This window comes from Neovison vison, chromosome 7, assembly GCF_020171115.1.
Source record: "Neovison vison isolate M4711 chromosome 7, ASM_NN_V1, whole genome shotgun sequence".
NCBI lineage: Eukaryota > Metazoa > Chordata > Mammalia > Carnivora > Mustelidae > Neogale > Neogale vison.
The window spans coordinates 11,741,124-11,762,668 of record NC_058097.1 but is presented as its reverse complement, the minus strand read 5'-3'; the positions used below and the strand labels follow the sequence as shown (position 1 = coordinate 11,762,668).

The 21,545-nt window shown below is 50.4% G+C and overlaps 1 protein-coding gene across 3 annotated transcripts in view; it reads left to right on the top strand.

Moving 5' to 3' along the window:
* Positions 1-21,545, top strand: part of ZNRF1 (zinc and ring finger 1) — a 99,662-nt gene that overhangs the window by 74,497 nt on the left and 3,620 nt on the right. For all 3 annotated transcript variants that reach the window (XM_044255726.1, XM_044255727.1, XM_044255728.1), the window contains exons 2-3: positions 10,786-10,881; positions 21,043-21,148. In XM_044255726.1, the coding sequence (XP_044111661.1) occupies positions 10,786-10,881; positions 21,043-21,148 (202 nt within the window). The remainder of the gene's footprint in view (positions 1-10,785; positions 10,882-21,042; positions 21,149-21,545) is intronic.

Below are 21,545 nucleotides of genomic sequence, written 5' to 3'. Positions count from 1 at the left end.
ATTCACTGATTCTAATTTGATTATGATTTAACAACTCAAAAATCAAGATGTATCATATAATCACATCTTATAATTAGCAGCAGGGTTTTGGGTTTTTTTTCCTCTCTTAAAGGTTTATAATGATGTCTCTTTAAATTGATGGCAACTTCGGATCCACAAAATATGTGTGGTCAGCTCATTTTCCATTGCTTTGCCTGAAGAACAGGCAAAGAAATGAAACAGAGAGCTCTAACAGTTAGCCTCAGTATATTTGAACTGTACTGAGCACAGCCTAGTAAAATGGCCACCCCACGTTCCACATGTCTTTTTCTCCACACAGAACACTCATATATCCATCTTTGGTTGGACTTTAAAACAAACTGGGCACTATACAAATATTGCTAAGTAGCTTGCACAAGGCCACCTGGCTAGTGCAAGGGAGAGCATCCTTCTTCTGACTCCTGATAGGATTTTCTTTCCTCCAAACCAGTCAGCCCAGAGTCCAGAAACAGCAAAAACACGTTGGGGGTAGAATATACCGTGTTTGGAATAGACAATGGAGATCACTATTGAGAGAATCTTTATAGTAGGTGAAAGTTGGAAATTCAGACACCCACAGAAGAAAAAAGCTAAGCACAATATATTATCACTATAGAATACATAGACATTGAAAATGGTAAGTATGTGGATTGTTGCTGATGCAAGGAAGGATGTATATTTAAAAAGCAAAATATAAATATCCAGACAGAGAGGATTCTGGGAAGATAGTGGCTGGAATGCATGTCTCCTCTTTTTGACTTACAGTGCCAGCTCTTTCCCTCTTCGAGCCAAGCAGTGGGGCAGGCAGTCATGGCCCAGGAGTTAGAAAGGCTGAGCTCCTGAGAAAATGCTAAGACACAGCATGAAGGTGGAGATTGGAGATGATAAGACACCTGGAAGATGTACAAGACATTTGATATCCAAGTAATAGGAATAATGGAAGGAAAAGAATGTAGAGGAAGAATGTATTGGTCAGGATAGGCTAGAACTAGGTCGATAATGTAATAACAAATAAACTCAGTAGTTTAAACTCAATAAATTCATTTTTTCCCCATACTACAGTATCCAGTACAGGTCATGGCTATGGTGGGGGGGTGGAGGGAAGAGGTGCATGGAGTAGTGGTCTGCTCATTGTTATTTAGGAACCTAAGGTGGTGGGCTGCAGCACAGGGCTGTGGTAAATCATGAGCTAGTGCTTAAAGTCTGCTTGGCAGTGCATAGATTACTCCTACTCACATTTCCCTAGCCATAGCAAATCACAACCTCACCTTTAACTTTGAAGGGGGTAGGCAAGTACAATCCTACTGTAATATATAGCTAGAAGGAGGAACACTAGAAATACTTGGTGGACAGCCCTCATGCCTTACCACGAGGGGAATGACTAAGGCACATCTAAGCATATCCTGTAAAATATCTGAACCCTAAGGATGAAAGGAAAAATCTCTCAAGTTTTTTGTCCAAAGGAAATTATTTACAAGGGGAAAAGAACCACACTGGTGGTTCAAATTTTCTATTTGCTACACCAAAAAGCCAAAATATGATCGAATTTTTATCCATAGACCATTTAGGAAAAAAAAGAAAACAACTTAACGATCCTATACTCAGGTAGACTTTTATTCAGCATAGTATTAGAAGTCTTAGCCAGAGCAATTAGGCAAGAAAAAGAAATAAAAGTCATCCAAATTGGAAAGAAAAAAGTAAAGTATCAGATGATGTGAAATTGTATAGAAAACCCTAAAGCCTCCACCAAAAAATTGTTTTACCTAATAAACAAATTCAGTAGTCAGTGACATATCCAAAAATGAAATTAAGAAAACTATTCCATTTACAATAGCAGTAAGAACAAGTACTTAGGAATAAATTTAACCAAGGAGGTAAAAGATTTGTACACCGAAAGCTCTAAGGCACTGACGAAACAAACTGAACAAGACAAATAAAAAGATACTCCGTGTTCATCGATTGAAAGAATGTACGTTGTTAAAATGGGATCTTCACATTCAGTGCAATCCATATCAAAATCCCAGTAGGATTTTTCACAAAAAATAGGAAAAACAATCCTAAAATGTGTATGAAGCCATAAAAAATCCTGAATAGCCAAAGCATTCTTGAGAAAGAAGAATAAAGCCAGAGGCATCATACTTCCTGATTTCAAACTATGTTGCTAAGCTATTGTAATCAAAACAGTATGGTATTGGCATAAAAACAGATACATACACCAGTGGAACAGAATAGAGGCCAAAAATAAACCCATGCATGTACGGTCAATTAATTTTTTACAAAGCACGGAGAATACACAATGGGGAAAGGATAGTCTGTTCAGTGGTGTTAGGAAAATTGGTTATCCACATGCAAAAGAATGAAACTGGATCCCTTACATCATACACAAAAATCAACTCAGAATGGATTAAAGACATTAGTATAAGACCTGAAACCATAAAATCCTGCAATTTATGATTGAAATTTTTAAGAGAGCATGTCCCCACTGTCACCTGGCACTCCTGGTACTTACTGTATCAGTAAGTAAGTAAGTACTGTACCAGTAAGTCAATTGTGAAATTGACCAACTCTGTCCTAACACACCCAAGTTCTCTGGCACCTGTCTCCCCATCAGAGGGGCCTTCCTTGACCACTGTAGCTAAATTAGTGCATGCATGCACGCACGCGCACACACACACACACACACACACACCCTCACTGCTTGCTACTTTTTTGGTGATTTATGATGAAAATTTCAAACATACAGGAAAATGGAAAGAAATTTCACTTAGGCATCATTTTATGATACGTTTCATTTCAGTGCACATCAGTACACGTTGCTTTAAAATGCTTCAGCATGTGTATCATTCACTACAGTTCAATATTTGCTTAATTTTTTTTCTGGTTGAGGTAAAATACAAAAACAATGAAATTTCAAATCTTAACTGTCCATTCATTGAAATTTGAATACATTGAATTCAATTTTGAATTTTTACACATGCATATGTGTAACCCAAACCCTCTTCATGATATAGAACATTTCATCAACCCCAAAAGAGCTCTCATCCCCTTTTCAGTTCATTTCTGCCCGAACTGCTACCTCCTAGAGATGGGCAGTGTTCTGATTTTTTCCACTACAGAATTTTCCCTGTTGTAAAACTTCATACATCTGGAATCATAATATGTGCTCTTTTGTGTCCTTCCTCAGCATATTTTTCATATCTGTCCATGTGGTTGCTTTGTATAGCCAAGTGGTGTTCCATTGTATTCCATCAAGCCACAGTTTGGTGTACCTGTTCCGTTGATGGACAGTTGAGTTATTTTTAGTTTTTGCTTGTCATGAATAAAGCTGTGATGCAAATTCTTACAAACATCTATTTGTTGACATAGGTCTTCATTTCTTTTGGGTAATTATGTAAATGAGGAGTTGTTTAGGTCAGGCCGCGTATGTTTTGTTGTATAAAGAACTCCCAGACTGCTTCCCAAAGCGGCTCCTGCCAACAATCCCTGAGAGTTCTAGTTGCTCTACACTGTTGCCAGTATTTTAAATTTTACTGTTTGGCAATTGAGTAAATAGATGCATTGGGGTTCTCCAGAGAAGCAGAGCCAATGGTCGGGGGAAGGAGAAAGGGAAAGAGAGAGAAAGTGATTTATTGTAAGGAATTGGCTCATGCAGTTATGGAAACTAAGAAATTCCATGATCTGTCATCTGCAAGCTCAAGATCCAGGAATGCTTTCTGGAGTTAGTTGCAGTTTGAGTCTGAAGGCCAGAGAACCAGGAGAACCAATACTGTACATCCCGGTCTGACGACAGAAGACAAGTGTCCCAGATCAGCCAGGCAGACAACTCAGAGCCTCTTTTTCTCCATCTTTTATTCTGTTCAGCATTTCCAATGGATTGGATGATGCCCGCCAACCTGGAGGTAGGCAGTCAGCTTTATTGAGTCTCCCAATTCAAATGTTAATTTCATCCAGGAACACCCTCACAAACACACCTAGAAATCATGTTTAAGCAGATATTTGGGCACCCCATGATGCAGCCAAGTTGACACATAGAGTTAACCATCACAACAGACATGTTAAAATACATACACACGCGCGGAGGCGCGTGCGCGCACAACACAGACACACACACACACATTAAACTGGTTCTAGGTGTCAGTGTGGCTGTGTCCTCTAATAGCCACTTATGAGAATTCTTTTGGCTCCTGAGGCAACAGGTAAGCCTTAGTCCCTGGAATGGAACTGCGGAAGGCAAGTCCGGAAGAGAGGTGTTGTTAAAAGAAGCAAGTCAGAACTGCTGGGCCTTTTCCTAGTCCAGAATGTTCTTTAGGCAGGCATGCCTCACCAACTCATAAATTGTGCCTTGGTGTCCAGTTATGTCTCAGAGGTTGTGTGGGAAATTATGTGTGAAGAATGTGATATCCGCAGCCTCTGCTCTTGGGGACATGTCTCTTCGGCAGTTAGAAATGTCAAAGAAAGTCATCCATGTTACCCCTTGATCTTTTTCCTGTAATCCCATTTTACAGGGGCACCTGGGTGCCTTAGTCAGTTAAGCATCTGCCTTCAGCTCAGTTCATGATCCCAGGGTCCTGGGGTAGAGCCCAAGTTATTGGGCTCCCTGCCCTGCAGGGGGAGTCTGCTTTTCCCCCCCGCCCTCTGGTGTTCCTCCTACTTGTGCATGTTCTTTGTCTGTCTGTCTGTCGCTGTCTCTCTCTTTCTCAAATAAATAAACAAAATCTTTTTTTTTTAATCCCATTTTAGCAAATCATTTGGTCAAGTCCCATTTCACAGACAAGCCCCACAGGATGTGAGAGGAAAGATCCAGGCTGGAAACTAGGAACTGAACCGTGGGGACAAGGTGTTGAGGGTGGGGTTAGGGGAATGTTCATCAGCCCCCCTTCCCCGAGACAGAAGGCCCTGCCTGGACGGCCTGGCTTCCTTTTCCCTGGTTCCTTCTTCAGATTCTTCTCCCTTTAGGTGATCCCAGAGACAGGCAGAACTGGGGCAGCGTTAAAATAGCGCATCAGCCTAGGAGGGAGGGTCAGGGAGGGAACTGGGGCAACATGCGGAGCACACGTCCCACCCGAGAAATCAGGTCTTAAAGGAGAAGGTTGCAGTTTTGGGAACTGAGAAAAACTGATTTACATCACAAGATGGATGTTGTGGAGGACTGAGAGGGGGGTGACCTGAGCCAGTTGCTCCTGTCCCTCCTCAGTTGCCTTGTCAGTCCTGGAAGGACCCGGGTGCAGGCAGAGGCTGACCATACATGACTGTGTGTGCGTCCCGGAGTCTCTGCGGGTTCATCTAGCAGGGGGCTTACACTGCCCTTGTGGCTACAGGGGTCCAGGCCCTGCACTGGGTGCCGAGTGGAGGTTTGTCTTCTGCCAGGCGATCTGGTTTCTAGCCCAGCTGAGGATTCCCCCGTTTACGCAATCTGCTGTTGAAAGACAGGAAGCAGCTGGGCTCCGGCTGATCACACGCTCGTGGGCTGTTCTGGCTGTATAATTCTGAGCGGCTCTGATGACGAGAAAGAGCAGAAGTGAGGTCCCCATCGGAAGGGATCCTCTCAACTGGGGTAAAGGAATCCTGTGGCAGCGTCTGCTTGGCAGAGCCCATCCTGGGCAGAATCGGCAGGTTACAGACAAATTCCCCTTGGTGCCCTGTCATTCATCCCTTCCTCATTTTGAGAGGGTGGCAGAGAAGGGCTAGGAACCGTGTAACTTCCGTGCCTCTGCCACAGCCTGGTGGGAGCAGATGACGACTGAGAGGGACCACGGTCAGACTTGGCCAGCACGCTGGGGGCAGTGAGTGAAGCCGGCCCTTCACTCTGTTCAAATTAAAGACCCGACGTGTGCAGGGCGCTGCTTCTGACAGAAAATAAGATCGGGAGAGGGAGAGTGGCCGGGTGCGCGTGCTGCCTGCCTCCCAGCTCCCGGGGTGCAGTGGGCAGTCAGGTCTCAGGGGCAGCCAGGGAGCACCTGTCCCAAAGGCTCTACTGTAGCTTTCTCATGAAGGAAAAGAAAGCATCTCGTGCACACACTTCTTGAGGGCTGATGAAGGGCTCTCCTGAAATTTGAGTCAATCTCATCAGTTGGGCGACTTCGTGAGAGCCTTTGTCTTTGTCCATGGGCTGATTTCAATTTGGCTCGAACTTTATTCCAAAATGGTATCAAAATTTCCTAGATACTTTAACCTCCCGGTAGCTCATAAGGATCATAGTATGTATCATTCCATAGCGCTGTTGATGCTAAATTGTGACTGGACATTTACAAGAAAAGGTTGGGGCAGTAGAGTGGTAGCAGCCGTCTGAATCATGGGATGACCTTTCAGGAAAGAAGGTGGGGACATCAGTTATTCCCCCTTACCTCTTGTCTTTTATTTTCCGTTTCAAAGGTGATTTGCAAACTCGGCCTTTTAACCCCCAGTGTTACAGGCTCGGCGCCAAGTAGAGAGCACAGCTCTGTCCTTCCATGTGAGCAATGGCCGATTGCTTCCGTGTATGGGATTATCCAGGCCCGCGTGCTTCAGAAGAAACTGCTGGGACAGTGTGGAGGATTTGAAGTTATTATTTCATAATACCCAGCATCTGTGTGGCATTCATGTTCCCTTTGTCATAGAACGCCATCCTCCTTATACCAGCCCTCCTGTCGCCCAGCTCGGCAAGCAGGGCACGCGCCAGGCGGTGAGGCTTCCTGGGCGCTGTGTGCCAGCTCTGTGAGGTCGAGCTCACGGCAGTACCCCCTCCATAACCCTGTAAGTGAGGAGACAGACACGGCCCAGCGGCTGCTCACAGGGACCACTCTGCCCTCGAGCTGCTGTCCGTCACCTGCTGCAAGAGCGGGAGCCACAGGCTGAACGGGGAGCCTCGTTCCACATGGGGTTTAGGAAAGTGCCATGCGTGATGCTCCAGAAGTGCAGAGGGAGCCAGTGGGACAAGGAGAGGTGGCCACTCCCTCCCTACCCGCTCTGCAGGCCCACTCTGCGTGACCTATGGCCTCTGCCCTGCTGCTCCGCCACCCCCATCCCCCGTCTCCTGGCCCCCCAAACCTTTCCCCAGTCCTCCTCTTCCTCCTTCCTCATTCCGTGCTGCCGGGCTTGATGATACATTTGATTAGCTGCTTCCTCGGGCACTTGCAGTTTTCTTACCTCATCCAGTCCTTGCAAGAGAGAGGCCAAGTCCTCTTTCTTTCCAATGAGAACACAGAGGTCTAGGGAGTGGAGATTACTTAACCACATCTCGAAGCTGGAAAACCCAAGTCATCTTGTCATTTCCTACTCACGTAATAGTCTGTGAGTTCTTTTTTCATCCTTAATCCTGCCCCCCATTCCAGAGGAAGGTCTCACGAGTGGCACTAACCCTGCTTTTGCTAAAATGTAGGTCTCTTCCTACCACGGCGCTGCTTCCTCTCCCGATGTAATGTTTCCTGACCCACCTCTTCTTAAAACCCTGTTCTGAGGTGTTTTCCCGGTACCACTGTGCAGTTAACCCAGTTTCAACCCTGTCTCCCCAGAGATAACATCAGACCGCACAGGTTAAGGGCTCCGTCCCCTGAGACTGCCCCCCATTTCAGACACCAGTCACAAGTTCAGGTTGTCACCTCTGCTTCTGCCTGACTGCACTAGTGAGATGTTCCCATGATCCCCTTCTCAAGTTTGTTTAATTTGCTAGAGCAACTCACAGGACTCAGAGAAACATTTTACTTACTTGATGACCATTTTATAAAAGGATATAACTCAGGAACAGCCAGATGGAAGAGATGCAGAGGACAAGACATAGGGACAAGGCATGGAGCCCCCGTATCCTGTCCTGGGGTGCCAGCCCCCTTGAATCTTCATATATTCACTGCCCTGGAAGCTGTCTGACCCCCATCCTCGGGGGTGGGGGTCTATGGAGGCTTCATTACACAAGCGTAATTGATGGAATCAGTGGCCATTGTTGACCAACTCCATCTCTAGCCCCCTCCCCTCCCCAGGGGTTGAAAGGTGCAACGAAAAGTTCAGATCCTCTAATCAGCTGGTTGGTTCCCCTTGCAACTAGCCTCCATCTTTAGTTTCCCAAGGAAGTTTCCCAGAGTCACCTCATTAACATAAATTTTGGTGCGTTTCAAAGGGACTTGTTATGAGTAACAAGACGTTCCTTTCACATTACAGCTCTGGAGCTATTCGGGAACCAGTGACAAAAGACCAAATACTACTGGTCTTATTATGTTAGGAAATTCCCAGGGTGTTAGGAACTCTGTGCCAGGAAGGGGACGAAGACCAAATACATAGTTCTTACTGTAAATCACAATATCACGTGTAGTCAGCTTGTTCTTCCTGGGTAGAAAGGACTTTCAGTGGCCTGCTAAGAAATCTGACCGGCCTCAGCCCCGCCCCTTCAAGTGTTTGAGCCTGAGTCTTCTTCAAGGCCTCTTTCTCTTTACAATGAGGGCACTGGCCTAACCCTGGGAGTCTGACCTTGGTTTGTTTTTCTGGGACATAAATGTCCAATGACGTTTCCTTGTAGACCTTCTCATTGGGTGGCCTACTTCCCAGTACCTTAGCTATAACTCGACTCCCTGTCCTGCATTCAAGGAGTCATGTTAGGACGCGGGGGTGATTGATGCTGTTATAGTGATAACCATGAACCTGTTCTAGGTTATCAGAAAAGTAAGTAATGCGGGGCATAAGGCCTCCTCTCAGTAGTAACAGTTCACGTCAGTTCTTCCCAGCGACTGTATTGGGGCCTGGTGTTGGAGCTGGTCCAGGGCACATCCAGCCTGACGTGCTCTCAGCTGTGAGCCCTCAGCCTGCAGACAGGGTGCTTACGTGTAACAAGTTGAAACTAGAAATGTCCTATAGTCATTTAAGGTGTCATAAAACCTTGGTCTTTTGAGCCTGAAAAAAAGGTGGAAGAATTCTGAAGAAAAAGAGACAATCTCCCAATGGTTGGTAATTCTGTGGAATGTTCCTTAATATTAGTTTATGGGCATGAGGGCAGATTCAAGGCTGCAGAGGGACTTGGGGTAGATGTGAAGACATCCTCATTGTACAAGACTCAAGTTCCTTACTCTCCTGTCCACCACATGTGTCACACTGGGTCTGTAGATTTCTGACCTGGGTTAGAAGAGAATCAGCCTGGCACATCTGAGATCTGGTTTTGCCAGAAAACAGGGGATGGACCCTCCGCCCACCATGTTTCTTGTCAGTCTTCTGGTTTTGTTATTAATGGATTCATAACCCACCTAGAGATCAGAAAGTATAGCCCTTGCCCAAAGCTTGGCCAGGATCCTTGGATTGACAGCACTTGCAAGACTTTTCAGCTGAGACACAGGATGCCCACGATCTTTGAGGAAAGAAATCAGGGGAATAGGGATTGTGCCCCGAAGGCTGAGGTCCACTTTGTCCATAGTTAACTGGACACTGGATTTTCTGTCTTGTCCTATAGTTCATTGTAACTGAAAAGAGGAGGTTTTGAGAAGACTTTGAGCGAAGTGCTTATGCCCTACATGGGGACACAGGAGCTGGCTTGCTTCCTGTCTCTACACCTGCAGCTCTCAAAGTCCAGGGCTCCCATATAGAGTGAACAAGGCCCTGGGAAGAAAAGTGTGACCTCCTCCTCTGTCCAGGAGCAGCTGACAGTCAATATGAGCCCTCCACCTCTTACTTGTTTCATAGGAAGTGTTGCCGATAGATATTACCAGCATCCAGTGAAACTGGGCATAGAATGCTTTGGAAAATTAACAGGAGAGTCAGATTTTCACAACAAGATTTAGATGTGCTGTATTGAACCTAGGAAATCCAGGCTTGGGGACAGTAGGAATTATGGTCACAAAAGGGAGAAGCTGCAATGTGTGAAATTTGATGTGGACAAATGAGTAATAACTTTCCAGTGGTATTAGATCCTTTTGGTAGAATGGAGCAGAATTGATCATTTGAAAATAATTTCAAAAATAAAATGGGGGAAAATTGGAAATTGTTTATCTTTAAGAAGGTGTTTATAAAAAAAAATAAGTCAAGGGACTGTGTTCGTTTAATCAAGTTTAGCTCAGAAGATTCTCAGCGGAAATCTCCCAATACTGGTACAGTTCTGACTGAACTGCTTGGATGTATGAGCAATCCAGACTCCCATGGTGGTGGGACAGCAGGGTCACACCACCCTGTGTTCGCCGGATCTTGTGCAACAGCCGTTACTCTTAGTGGCACACGGCCAAGGCGCGCGTGGCATCTGGGAGTGCTCCAGAGGGCCACCCTGCTGCTCCACACTCTCAGAGGACAGCTGCCTGAGCAACGGGGAGGCCCGGTGGGACGGAGGTGCTACCTGGTTCGGGGGGCAGGGGCGGGCAGGTGAAGGATGCTCATGCTGACCTGACTGCTGTCAGGCTTCCTCCCACAGGTGCCCAGCCCAGTGGTTTGAGGGCTGTGAGGAGGAGGAGGGCTATTCAACGCTTTGTTACCCCAAGACTGCTGATTTGTTTGCCTTGATTACATCCCTGCCTATCCCTGCTATCCACTAGAGCCCCTTGGGAAAGGGTCTAAAGGAAAATAAAACTCAAACCAGCCTGGGGCCTTGGGATAAGATTCGCCAAGGGGCCTGGCAGGGACAGCACTGGTGGGACAGTGGGAGTTGGGAGGTTGTGATAAAATAACAGAATGAACGAAGGAGGGATCAGGTCTAGGGTCTGTCTAGATTGTAATTCTCCACGTTGGCCCTGAACCCCCTGGCCATAGCTGTTTTGGGGCCTCTGTGTTGGTTGTGGGTGTGCTTGGCTTGGAGGAAGTGTTTCATACTGTTCTCCTCTCTTGCAGGTTTCAAGTGCCCCATTTGTTCCAAGTCTGTGGCTTCTGATGAGATGGAAATGCACTTTATAATGTGTCTGAGCAAACCTCGCCTCTCCTACAACGGTAAGGATTTGGCGGGGGGGTACCCTCCAAAGGAGGGTCTTCAGTTGGTGCGGCTCTGGGCAGCGTTGCCACCCCGTTCTCTGGCAGGAGCGCCTGCGTGGTGTTGAGGAACTGACTGTTCAAAGGATCTTGGTGCAGCAGCTGGGAAGGAAGCAGAGCAGAACAGGAAGGAAGGCCCAGGGGTCAGGCCTGCGGCCCTGGACAGGCTCTCGGTGTGCTCAGTTAGGCCTTTGCCCATTTATGCACCTGCCATTGGGGGCCTGGGGAGGACGCCCCCTCCTTAGGGGAGGAGGCTTCGGTGCCGCTGGTGTGCACAGCACAATAGCTTCAGCGAGCGGACACCCTTCAGGGAATAAAAATGCTGACCTGCCACCTAGTTAGTCCACCAAGGCCACACTGCTTCCCGCCTTGGAGGCTGCCTCAGAGCTGAGCAGTGAGTGCAACAGGGGGGAGAATCACCAGGCCAGGCCGTCCCATGAAACACGCAACCTCTGCGGACGAAGGAAATATCAGCATGGGCCTGGTATGCTGTGGGTCAAGATTTGGGACCCAGCCAATCTGAATTCAAAGTCTGCCTCCATCACTTCGAGACTGTACAGTCTTATACAAGCTGCTCAGCATAGCAGAGCCTTGGTTTTCTGTCCATGAAATGGGACTGTCAGTAACCTGGCTCTTAGGTTTTCTGTCCAAATGAATAAGATATTTATACCTCAAACCCGTCAGTACAGAGCCTGGCACATGGTCAGTGGTCAGGAAGTTACAGCGGCCATTGATTGAGACAGTCATCCTCAAAGATGTGAACCCCTCGTGAGTTTCCTCTTGTCACTTTCCAGAGTGGACTGACCTCTCTTTAGGGCTGGGTGCTGTGGGCTGCCAGCAGCTCTCTGGTCTTCCACTGTTATGTGCTTAACCTGGTCTCCAGACCACGTTCACCAGAGAAATTCGTCTTCTACCAGAGCAGGCGCTGGATCGGAGGGGGTTGTGTCCCAGCCCTGTCACTGGGCTGCTCCCTGGGGTTGAAGTCAGAGCAGCACTCGGGAAGGGTTCTGCGAGTTCTCAGTCTGTGGACTGGATGGGAGGTGAGCCTGGGATCACTTGAGCCCCGTCCTGACAGTGAAAGTGTCCCGGGTAGACTCTCCTTCCAGAGCTGTCCTTGGCCTCCTGCCTCCTCAGACCCAGATGCACTCCTGACTCCACACAACGTTAGTCTAGGGAGGCCTGATGATTCCAGATTGCTCCTACAAAGTGCATCTGACAAATCTGATCTACTCCTGCTCCTAAAAGCACACCCTACTATTCTCTTATCTCTTACTTACTTGCTTAGCCGAAATTTCTGCATGCATGTGGGTAGGCTACTTACTTTCTTGTCCCAGCTACCCTCAGTCGGTCATACTTGGTCGGGTCGGAGGCTGCAAGGCAAGTTGTGGCCCCTGCCCCCACCCCCAGCGTTCCCATCCCCTCTATTTCCCACCTGGTACCCAGGAAGCCCCTGTTCTACCCTGAGGACACCCTCTCCCTGTCCCCGGACACTGACTGCTGCCATTCTCTGAAACATTGTCATGTGAGCTCTGGGCTTCCTGTCAGACTCGTCAGTGCACGTTCCTTAAAGGATGCTCCAGCTCCACTTGGTTCTGCCCCTCGTCTCTGCCTGGGACCATGGAGGGTGTCGAGTCTTATCCCGTTGCCCACAGCCCTCCCCAGCCACGGCCTCAGAAACTGTGTTCACTCGTTCTCCACATGTGCAGAGCCCTCATGAAGACCGCTTTTTGTCCTGTGGGTGGCTGGGTAGAGTTCTCTGTAGACACTGCCTTGCTGTCATAAGAACACAAAGCAGCCTCAGAGTGGGCTCCGTCCGAGAGGACTGGGTTCTTGACGTCATCAGGGAGAACTTTGCAAGGGCAGCTGTGGAGGACAGAGTGCTCTGGGGGCCACCTGTGTGACAGGTACCCACACACCCCATTCATTGAGCTGGGAAGGTGAGGGCCTTATAAGTGCCTGGTCCTCCCCAGAGTTCTCCTCTATGCCCACAGGGCAGGGCCCCCTCTGCCTGTCCTCTTCACTGCTTGGCAGCCCAGTCTGAGCACATGCCACCCGCAGAAGTCACACTCACAGTCCCCTTAGAGGAAGAGGAAGTTGGCCAACCAGCCCAAGACAGAAGTGCAGCTGTTCCCATCCTGGTCCCATTTCCCCCTCCTCCTCTAATTGAAAGCTACATCTTCAGGATGTGTGTGTGTGTGTGTGTGTGTGTGAGAGAGAGAGAGAGAGAGAGAGAGAGTGTGTGTGTGTGTGTGTGTGAGAGAGAGAACTAGAGGCTTTAAATTCAAGGTTCTCTTCTGCAAAAGCCAATCCTTCCCAGCAGAGGCAAAGAGCAGTGTGTTGCATCTGGTCCTGTCAGTAGAATTTGACTTAAGGCCATGAAGATGCTTCAGAAATGATGGCCAGCCTCTCCCTGGAGACCTACGCATTAATGGCCGGGCTCCCGGGAGCCAGTCTCTATGTTTGCTGAAGACATTTGAACCTTCCAGATAAGAGAAGGTGTTTGCCACCTGGAGTGTGTGTATGGAGTGGAAGTCTCCAGAGCTTGTCTAGGGCCTGTTCTACTTCACATGTAGGACAGGCCTTTCAGGGGCCATAGGCCAACCAAGTCAGGGCCTCTAGGTGTTTATTTTGGTTTTGCCAATAACATACTTTGCCCATGATTTCTCATCACCCCATCCTCCCCACCTTCTACTATATCTTTTCTGTTAAAAAGAAATGTGAGAAGACTTAAAGAATCTATAAAGTGTGCAGCTCCTGGAATCTTCTGGAAAGTGGGCAAGATGAGCTTTTCTTAGTGGATAGACAACAAAGTGCCATTTTCTTTCTTCTTCTTCTTCTTCTTCTTTTTTTTTTTTTTTTTTTGATTTTATTTATTTATTTGACAGATCACAAGTAGGCAGAGAGTGGGGGGGAAGCAGGCTCCCCGCTGAGCAGAGAGCCTGATTCGGGGCTCGATCCCAGGACCCTGGGATCATGACCTGAGCTGAAGGCAGAGGCTTTAACCCACTAAACCACCCAGGCGCCCCACAAAGTGCCATTTTCTTATGAAGATTCACCAGAACTCTGGTCACTCCCCTGGAGATTTCTCATTGATACACACATACACACACTTTCTGTAATTGCTGGCACTAATTGGGGGAAATTTCTAGAAAATTTACAGTGGTTATATAAGATGAAATTTGGTTAACCACCAAAGGAAAAAAAGTAGAAACCTCCTAAATGAGGCAGATAGAAAGTAGTATTTTTCTTATTATGAGGGTTGGCCTGAGCTGTGGGCTGGAAAACCTCCAGTAGCGGCCTGCCAGATTAAAAAAAAAAAACAAAAACAAAAAACACAACAACTTAGGAAAGGCAAGACTAGTTTAACTGGTCCACCCAGTGCTGGAGGGGAGTGTGAAGAGCAGGAACTGGTGCTCCCAGGGCAAGCACCTGGCTCAGAAGGCTTGTGAGTTGCCTACGCCATGGAGAGGGTGCAGAGAGCGCGCCATCCCTCCTCCTCCTCACCCAAGGGCCGCTCTGAACTCAGGACCCCTAGGAGGTGAGGGGGGAGTTGGTCCATCCCACTTCTGTGGGTAAATGTGGTGAGCTTTAGTAGGCCTCTGATTTCTCTCCTGTTCAACATCTGTTTGTAGTCCTGAGAGCTGAGACTCACCCTCAAGAATATGCATCCCAGTTTCGACCTCAGCTGGCAGAATGAGCCTTGGGATGGGCTGGGGGACCTGATTTTGTTGTGAACAGAAGAGAGTCCCGATACCGTGACGGGGCGGGCACAATAGATGGCCAGCTGTTCGTGGAAAGTTTAGGAGACCCTGATTCCAAGACCAGCCAGGGGTCTGTGGCTCCGGTAGATTCTGGGGTGTTTCAGGTTCCTTTGCCAGCAGCACTAAGGGAAGCTTAGTGCCTGGTAAAGCAGCTACAGGAGATGCTCAGCTTTCTTCTGGAGTGCAAACCATGTCCTGCGTTTTAGGTCTTCAATACCCTCTCTCCTCCTTTCTGCCAAAAGTCATTGCCCCCAACTTCAGGGCTCTGAAAATGCTGCGTGTCGTGCAAAGTTTCTTTAAAGGAGCGAGAATCTGACTCCCCTAAAAGCAGGAATACCTCCTGCTAGTTTTCCCCAAGCCAGCAGACGCGTGTAAATGGTGCTTACTTGGCGTGCGTCCCTGCTGAGACCCTGTGGTTGGGATGGAAGTGCCTTTTCTTAGGCCTGGAGGAACCAGGTCCTGGCCGGCTGAGGAGTGTGCCCAGCCCAGTGGGGCCCTGCCAGGGGCTATTGTTAGACCTGCGGCAGTGCCAGACTCAGAGGTGTCCCCTCCTCCAGGAGGGAGGGCCAGAGGGAGCTCCAGCACTGCTGACCAGTGGGCTGTTGGGTGAGTGAGGAGTCAGCGGGCCAGAGACACACAGGGGCTTGCCACAGTGGGGACACGAGAATCAGGTGGCTGCAAGAGAAGGGACGGAGTGGGGTCACCGTGGGGAGCCCCATTGAAGAGAAAGCCCTCCAGGCCTGAGCTTTATTGGCTGACTCTCACTGAGAGCCATTATTGGAGCAGTCTGGGGTATCTGGGTGGGGATGCCACCGCTGGTAGGGGATCTCTCTGCTCTAGGTTTCCCTTTTCCTGGAGATTTCCCAAGAAGGGAACTGGCAACACCTGGCACTGATGGCACCATCCCTCCCTAACCCGCAGGAGACGGGGGCTGGCAGCTCTGCATTTGCTGGGGAGGCAACAGGGGTTCTCCTTCTGGCTCCTACCTTTCTTCCCAGCACCAGGGGAAACGCATTATGTATGGTCCTGCCCTCAGCGGCTGACTCTGAGCTGTACCAGCTTCAGCCTCCCCGCCCCCCCACTCATGACGCCAGCAGCTCTGGACGTCCCCTGGGGAGTGTGGGGGCCGGGGCTCTCCACAGGGCAGCGCAGCCTCACAGTGGCACTCGGGGCGGTGGGGGGGGCAGTGCCGCTCCCTGCACCAAGGCTTCTCCCCCCTTCTTGGGCCCCGCATGCACAAATGCACAAGGAGAGAAAGAGCTGAAACTGAGACGGCTGGTGCTTTCTAGCCTCAAGGGAAGAGACCCTGTTGCCTGGTCTCTTGGAGACCAGGAGAGGAGGTAAGGTCACCAAGTAGAAGGAACTTGTCTTGGAAGCCATGGCCACTTACCAGCTACATGGGCTGATTCAGAGACACCCCCTCCCCGCCTGCCCAAAGGGTCTTTAGCATTCACTGAGAGGTTTCTGTGAAGTCCTGCCATACAGCTGACCCCAAAGAAGTGAAGCCTCCTTTCTCTTCTTGTCCTAGATCTTTCTTTGACAAACAGCTGCTCTCTAGAGTGCTCCCCCTGTATCTCAGGGAGAGAGCAGAACTAAGCAGTCACTTCCCACCCTGCCCTACCCCAGCCGCTGCCCAGGCATCACCCCTCCCCCTGCTGTGGCACCGGAGAGCTTTGCCTCTGGTTTGGTTCCCTGGTGTAGTTGGAGGGACAGGCATTGGCATCATCGAGCACCACCCCTAGCCGGACCAAACACTTCGAAGAACCCCCCCTTGGGCAGTGACATTGGCTTTGCACAGGGCATCGGGAAGCTTGGGCGGGGCAGGGGTGGGTGGGGGCAGTGGTTAAGAGCCAGTAAGACAAAAGCAGAAGGCAGAGCTTCATTTCTGGGTTCTCAACAACCAGCATCGGTTAAGGCCCCATCCTGTGGGTACCTAGGGATACCAAGGGACATTTGCGTCTGTCTACCAGGTGGCCTCAATCTGTGCCAGGCCCAGGGTCCTTGGCTTTGGGCCTGGAGGTTCCCAACGGCGGGCAGCAGCCTCCTGCAGAAAGGGTGTGGAAATCACATAGGAACCTGTTGATAGCCAGGCATCGGTTTCAGCCACTTCCACCCTCCTGCTGAGCTCCCAGGGACATCTGGGGGCTGCCCATTCCAGAGCTCCAGGGACTGGGACAGGAAGTTTTACTCAGCCCACTCAGGCCTGTGGCCGGATCTGTGTACCTCCTGTTTTCCGCTCCGGGAAGAATGCCACTCCCTGGGCACAACACTGGGTGTGGACACCGCTGGCTCCCCACGCTGTCAGGTTCCCAGCCCCCAACTCCTCCCTATCCTCGGCACTCCAGGCCACAGTGAGATGGGCTCCCCACCCTTGCCAGCTGCATGGGCCAGCCCGAGTTCATTCCCACCCGCGCTGCAGCCCCAGGCTGGCTGGTGAGGCACAGCACGGTGCTGTCTGCGAAGTGTCATGTGCTGGTAGTGGACTGTTAGGACGAAAATGCGTCTGACCTTCATGTGCTCAAGCCTGAATCCTTGGTAAGGAAAAGGAACCGCCCTTGTGCCTCCTGTCTCCTACGCACGCCTGGCCCTTCCCTCAGTGCCGTCCGGTATGAACAGAGAGGAGGGTCAAGTCCAGTCCTGTTGAAGAAGCAGCAAATCTCAAGTCTTATCTCCATTCCCAGCTCCCACCCCCTAGCTCCGTCACCTCTACCCTGGCCAGAAGCCCGTGCAGGTGGAGAGCACAGCTGGCCGGGCAAGGAGCTGTTTGGAACCCAGGGAATTCCAACCTAACCCCTTGGCCTCACAGCTGGGGTGCCAGTCAGTGGGGGGAAATGGAAGGGATGATAACTTGGATCTGTAACCTTACTGTCCGCAAGAAAGGAATTCAGCCATTAGTGTGGAGAGAGGGGCGTGACCGGGACCCAGGGCCCACACTCCCTGTACCAATGAGACTCCCGAGGCAGGGAGGGCAGAAGTCAGCGCCCAGGAATGTCTACAAGACAGCTCTGCCTTCTCAAAGCCCAGACCGGTTTCCCCCCATCCTTATTGGGGATTTTTCCTGCAATGTTTTATTTTGAAAGTGTCAAACAGGGACGCCTGGGTGGCTTAGTTGGTTAAGCAGCTGTCTTCGGCTCGGGTCATGATCCCAGCGTCCTGGGATCGAGTCCCACATCGGGCACCTGCTCAGCAGGGAGCCTGCTTCTGCCTCTGCCTGTGCTTGCCATTCTGTCTGCCTGTGCTTGCCATTCTGTCTGCCTGTGCTTGCTCGCTCTCTCTCCCTCTCTCTCTCTCTCATAAATAAATAAAATCTTAAGAAAAAAAAGTGTCAAACATAGAGTACAGTTTGAGGGTTTTACCGTGAATGCCCAGATCCCCACCATCCAGAGTCTGCGTTTCCCTGCAGGCACTCAGTTACTTGGCTCCGTCCACCAAACCCATCTTCCCCATCAACACGTTTCAGAGCCACATGAAAACACCAGTACGCTTCCTTCTTGGGGTTTTTAATTCTACAGGTAATGCACGTGCGAGTAAATTAAAAAACACATAAAAACATTCTTTTAGTCTTCCTTGCCTTCGACATTGAAGTGTCGCTCCTCCAGATGTTTTCTGGGCTTACATGAACGCACAGATGCGCACACATACTCAGTAAGGAGGGCATCTGGTGCCGTAGGACATGGGATCAAGCTCTTCTGCTGATCCACTGCTTGCCACACTCGGAGTCTGAGGTGACCACTGGCAGACCGATGATGCGCCACCTGCTTTTTCTGTTCAGGTGGGCCTGTGGGTTAGCCTGATGTTGGCAGGGGTCAATCCCAGGTTGTCGTGGCCGGGCAGCTGAGAGTGACTTTTCCCACAGCTCATATGCCCAGGGACATCAGTACTGAACTGTTCCTAAATTGGGCTTTTTTGTCAGGGTTCCTGGTAGGGAGCTTTAAGGCACTTTAGCTCTCTAGGCCTTGAAGAATCCTCATTTTCTGGGCCCCAGATGTTTCCTTTCCCACCAGAGCAATCAGAGGGAGGACCCAGAAACAGCAAGGGTGAGGGGCACCAAGCGAAGGGTTTCAGGCCCTGCAGAGGCAAGATGTTTGACTTCTCTGGCTTCCGTGTCCTCCTTGGCAAGACAGGGATGACACATACGTCCTGCCTCGCTCATGAAACTGCGGCTCAGTTGAACACACACCATCTCGGTGTATGTCAGTGGCAGTGCTCGAGAACAAGTAGTGAGGAACTGATCCTGTTTCCAGCTCGCCTTTCTCCACATCCATCACCCCCTCCTTGGCATTTCTCCTGTGGTTTGGGGAACTTCTGAGTAACCTTGACTTCCCTCACCCTTGCACCTGCCTTTCAGATGTTAGAGTTAACCTTGTGTTCTGTCTTCTGCCTTCTTGGATTTCAGCTGAATCTCTATCCCACGTCTACACTCGTCACCCACGTCTCTTCTAAACCCCAGCCCTAGACTGCAGTGGACTCTGGGAGGTTTCCATTAGCATGTCCCAGTGGAGACACCTGGTCAGCACCTTGCACCCAACTCTGAACTCACTTCTCATGCCTGACCTTCTCTTCCTGGGTCCCCTCCTAGGCACCTGCCACTTGCCCAGCTGCCCTGGTCAGCACATGCCATCCCTCCCTCCTTGCCCCCGTGGCCAGTGCAGGCCCTGAGTCCTTCCCTCCTGCACTGCTGCTGCAGGCTCCCCATCTCTGAGCTCTGCGAGCCCATCCTCCAGTATTAGCAGAGACCAGCGGTGATCAGAAAGCGTCTCCAGAGGCTGCCAGTGAAACACATGAAGCCTAGGCACCGCAGCAGAACACGAGTTCGTCCTGGGGGTGTCTGTCTCACCCCATTGTGGCCCCCATGTCTCTCTGCAGATGCCTTAGCAAACTTCCCGCTCTTCCCAGTGCACAGATACTGTTCCCTTTGCCTGAAATGTCCCCACCCTGATGGACCATCAGCCATCCCTTCTTACCTGGGCTTTTATGCATCATAAGGCTTCCTAGAAGTTCGTGTGCTGTTCATTTCCATTTTCTTGTCCGCTTCTCTGTGAGACTGTGACTTCAGTCCTGAGGCCGTGGCTTCTTCGCGGAGTTGCCAGTGCCCAGAATGTCATAGAAATTTAATAAGGGGCTGCTGCCCCAGCCATAGTGCTCCCTCTGTGTGCTCAGGCTTTTCCAACCATGGCTGTGCGAAGGGCCTGGGGTGTCCAGTAGCTTCCTCCTGTTCCTTTTTTTGTGGGGGACCTTTTCTTCTTTAAATTGAGTCATAGTACCATTTAGAACCTTCCCAATGTTACCACCACCACCATCTCTGTCTAGTTAGGATTTTCCAAAGAAAACCCCTTGCGTGATTGTACTTTTACCTGAAATAAGAGTCCATCTCACAGAGCCAGAGGGTAGAAGAGTGGGTCACCGGGGCCAAGGGGACGGGGAAGTAGGGAGGTGCTATTCAGCAGGTGTAGAGTTTCAGTCATGTCAGATGAGTGAATTCTGGAGATCTGGCTGCAGTTAGCAGTACTGTCGTGCACTCTTGAAAGTCTGTCAAGAGGGTAGATCTCATCGTAAGCGTTCTTAAGAACACCACCAGAAGAGGTTCTTAAGAACACCACCAGACTGCCCCATAGAGCAGTCACCCCGCAACCCTCCTGCCCCAGCCGTGGGCCTACGTCAGGATTGGCCTGCACTGCACATTTCATAGAAAAGAGTCGTTGAATAGGGGACTTTTTGTGTCTGGCTTCCTTCCCTTCACGTGATGTTCTCCAAGCCATCCACACTGCAGCCCGCATCCGTGTCCGCCCCTTTCCCATGGCCGAGCGACACTCCACTGTATGGATGGATCCCATTTGTTGATCCAGTTCTCGGCTGGGGGCGCCAGGGCTGTTTCCACCGTCGGCTGTTGCGAGCAATGCTGCTGCGGACGGGCTTGCCCAAGCCCCAGCCCGAGCCGTCGCTAGAGCTCCCGCCTCTTCCTTCCTCTCTCGCCTCACACCCCACCGCCGTGCTTTGCTAAACCAGAACTCCAGGCATCTGGTCCACGTGTATGTTTGGGGGAAGGTCTCCTCAGGGAGGCAGCTGGCCTCTGCGACATACCTGTCCCCGCCCCGAGCCCCTTTGCCCTTCGTCCCCTGGCCACTTTCTTGTGATTGGTCCCACTTGGTCTTGAGATCACGGACGTGCAGTATGCATGTCTTGTCTCTGCAGGGAGGGCTTTCGGGTCAGGGAACCCTTGGGCTCCTGTGTCATCCACACAGCCTTGCCCACTTCAGGTGGCCCAAGGGTCCCACCCAGTTCCCAGGCCTGTGCCCGTTTTGTGCCACCTGTCTGCTAGTGACTGACCATATTCCGCTCTCCTCTGTCCCCCCCTTTGCAGATGATGTGCTGACGAAAGACGCGGGTGAGTGTGTGATCTGCCTGGAGGAGCTGCTTCAGGGGGACACGATAGCCAGGCTGCCCTGCCTGTGCATTTATCACAAAAGGTATGGAAGGGCCCCCAGGGCCGGTCAGCTCCATCTGCGGCCCCAGAAGGCCCCTTCCCTGCTGCTGGGGTGGGGGGGACACCCTCACCACTAGCCGTTCAGTCCCCTCGGGTGGTGGGACGACCTCTGCCAAGGGCTCTAAGTGGGGGCAGAGCAGGTCTCTGGTGTGATGGCCTGGATGGTAAGGGCTGACAGAGAGACCTGCGGAGCCCCATAGGCGAGAGGCACTTAAGATCCCACCCGGAAAGAGGTTGCTTTTGCATGTCTCCTTGAGCCTTTTCTTCCTCCACGGGCCGCTCCACAGCACGAGAACTGTCATCCGTGCCAGAGAGGGCTAGTGTGTGCAGCCCCTGTCCCTTCTCCCCCGAGGGCCAGAGGCAAGAATAGCCACGACTTG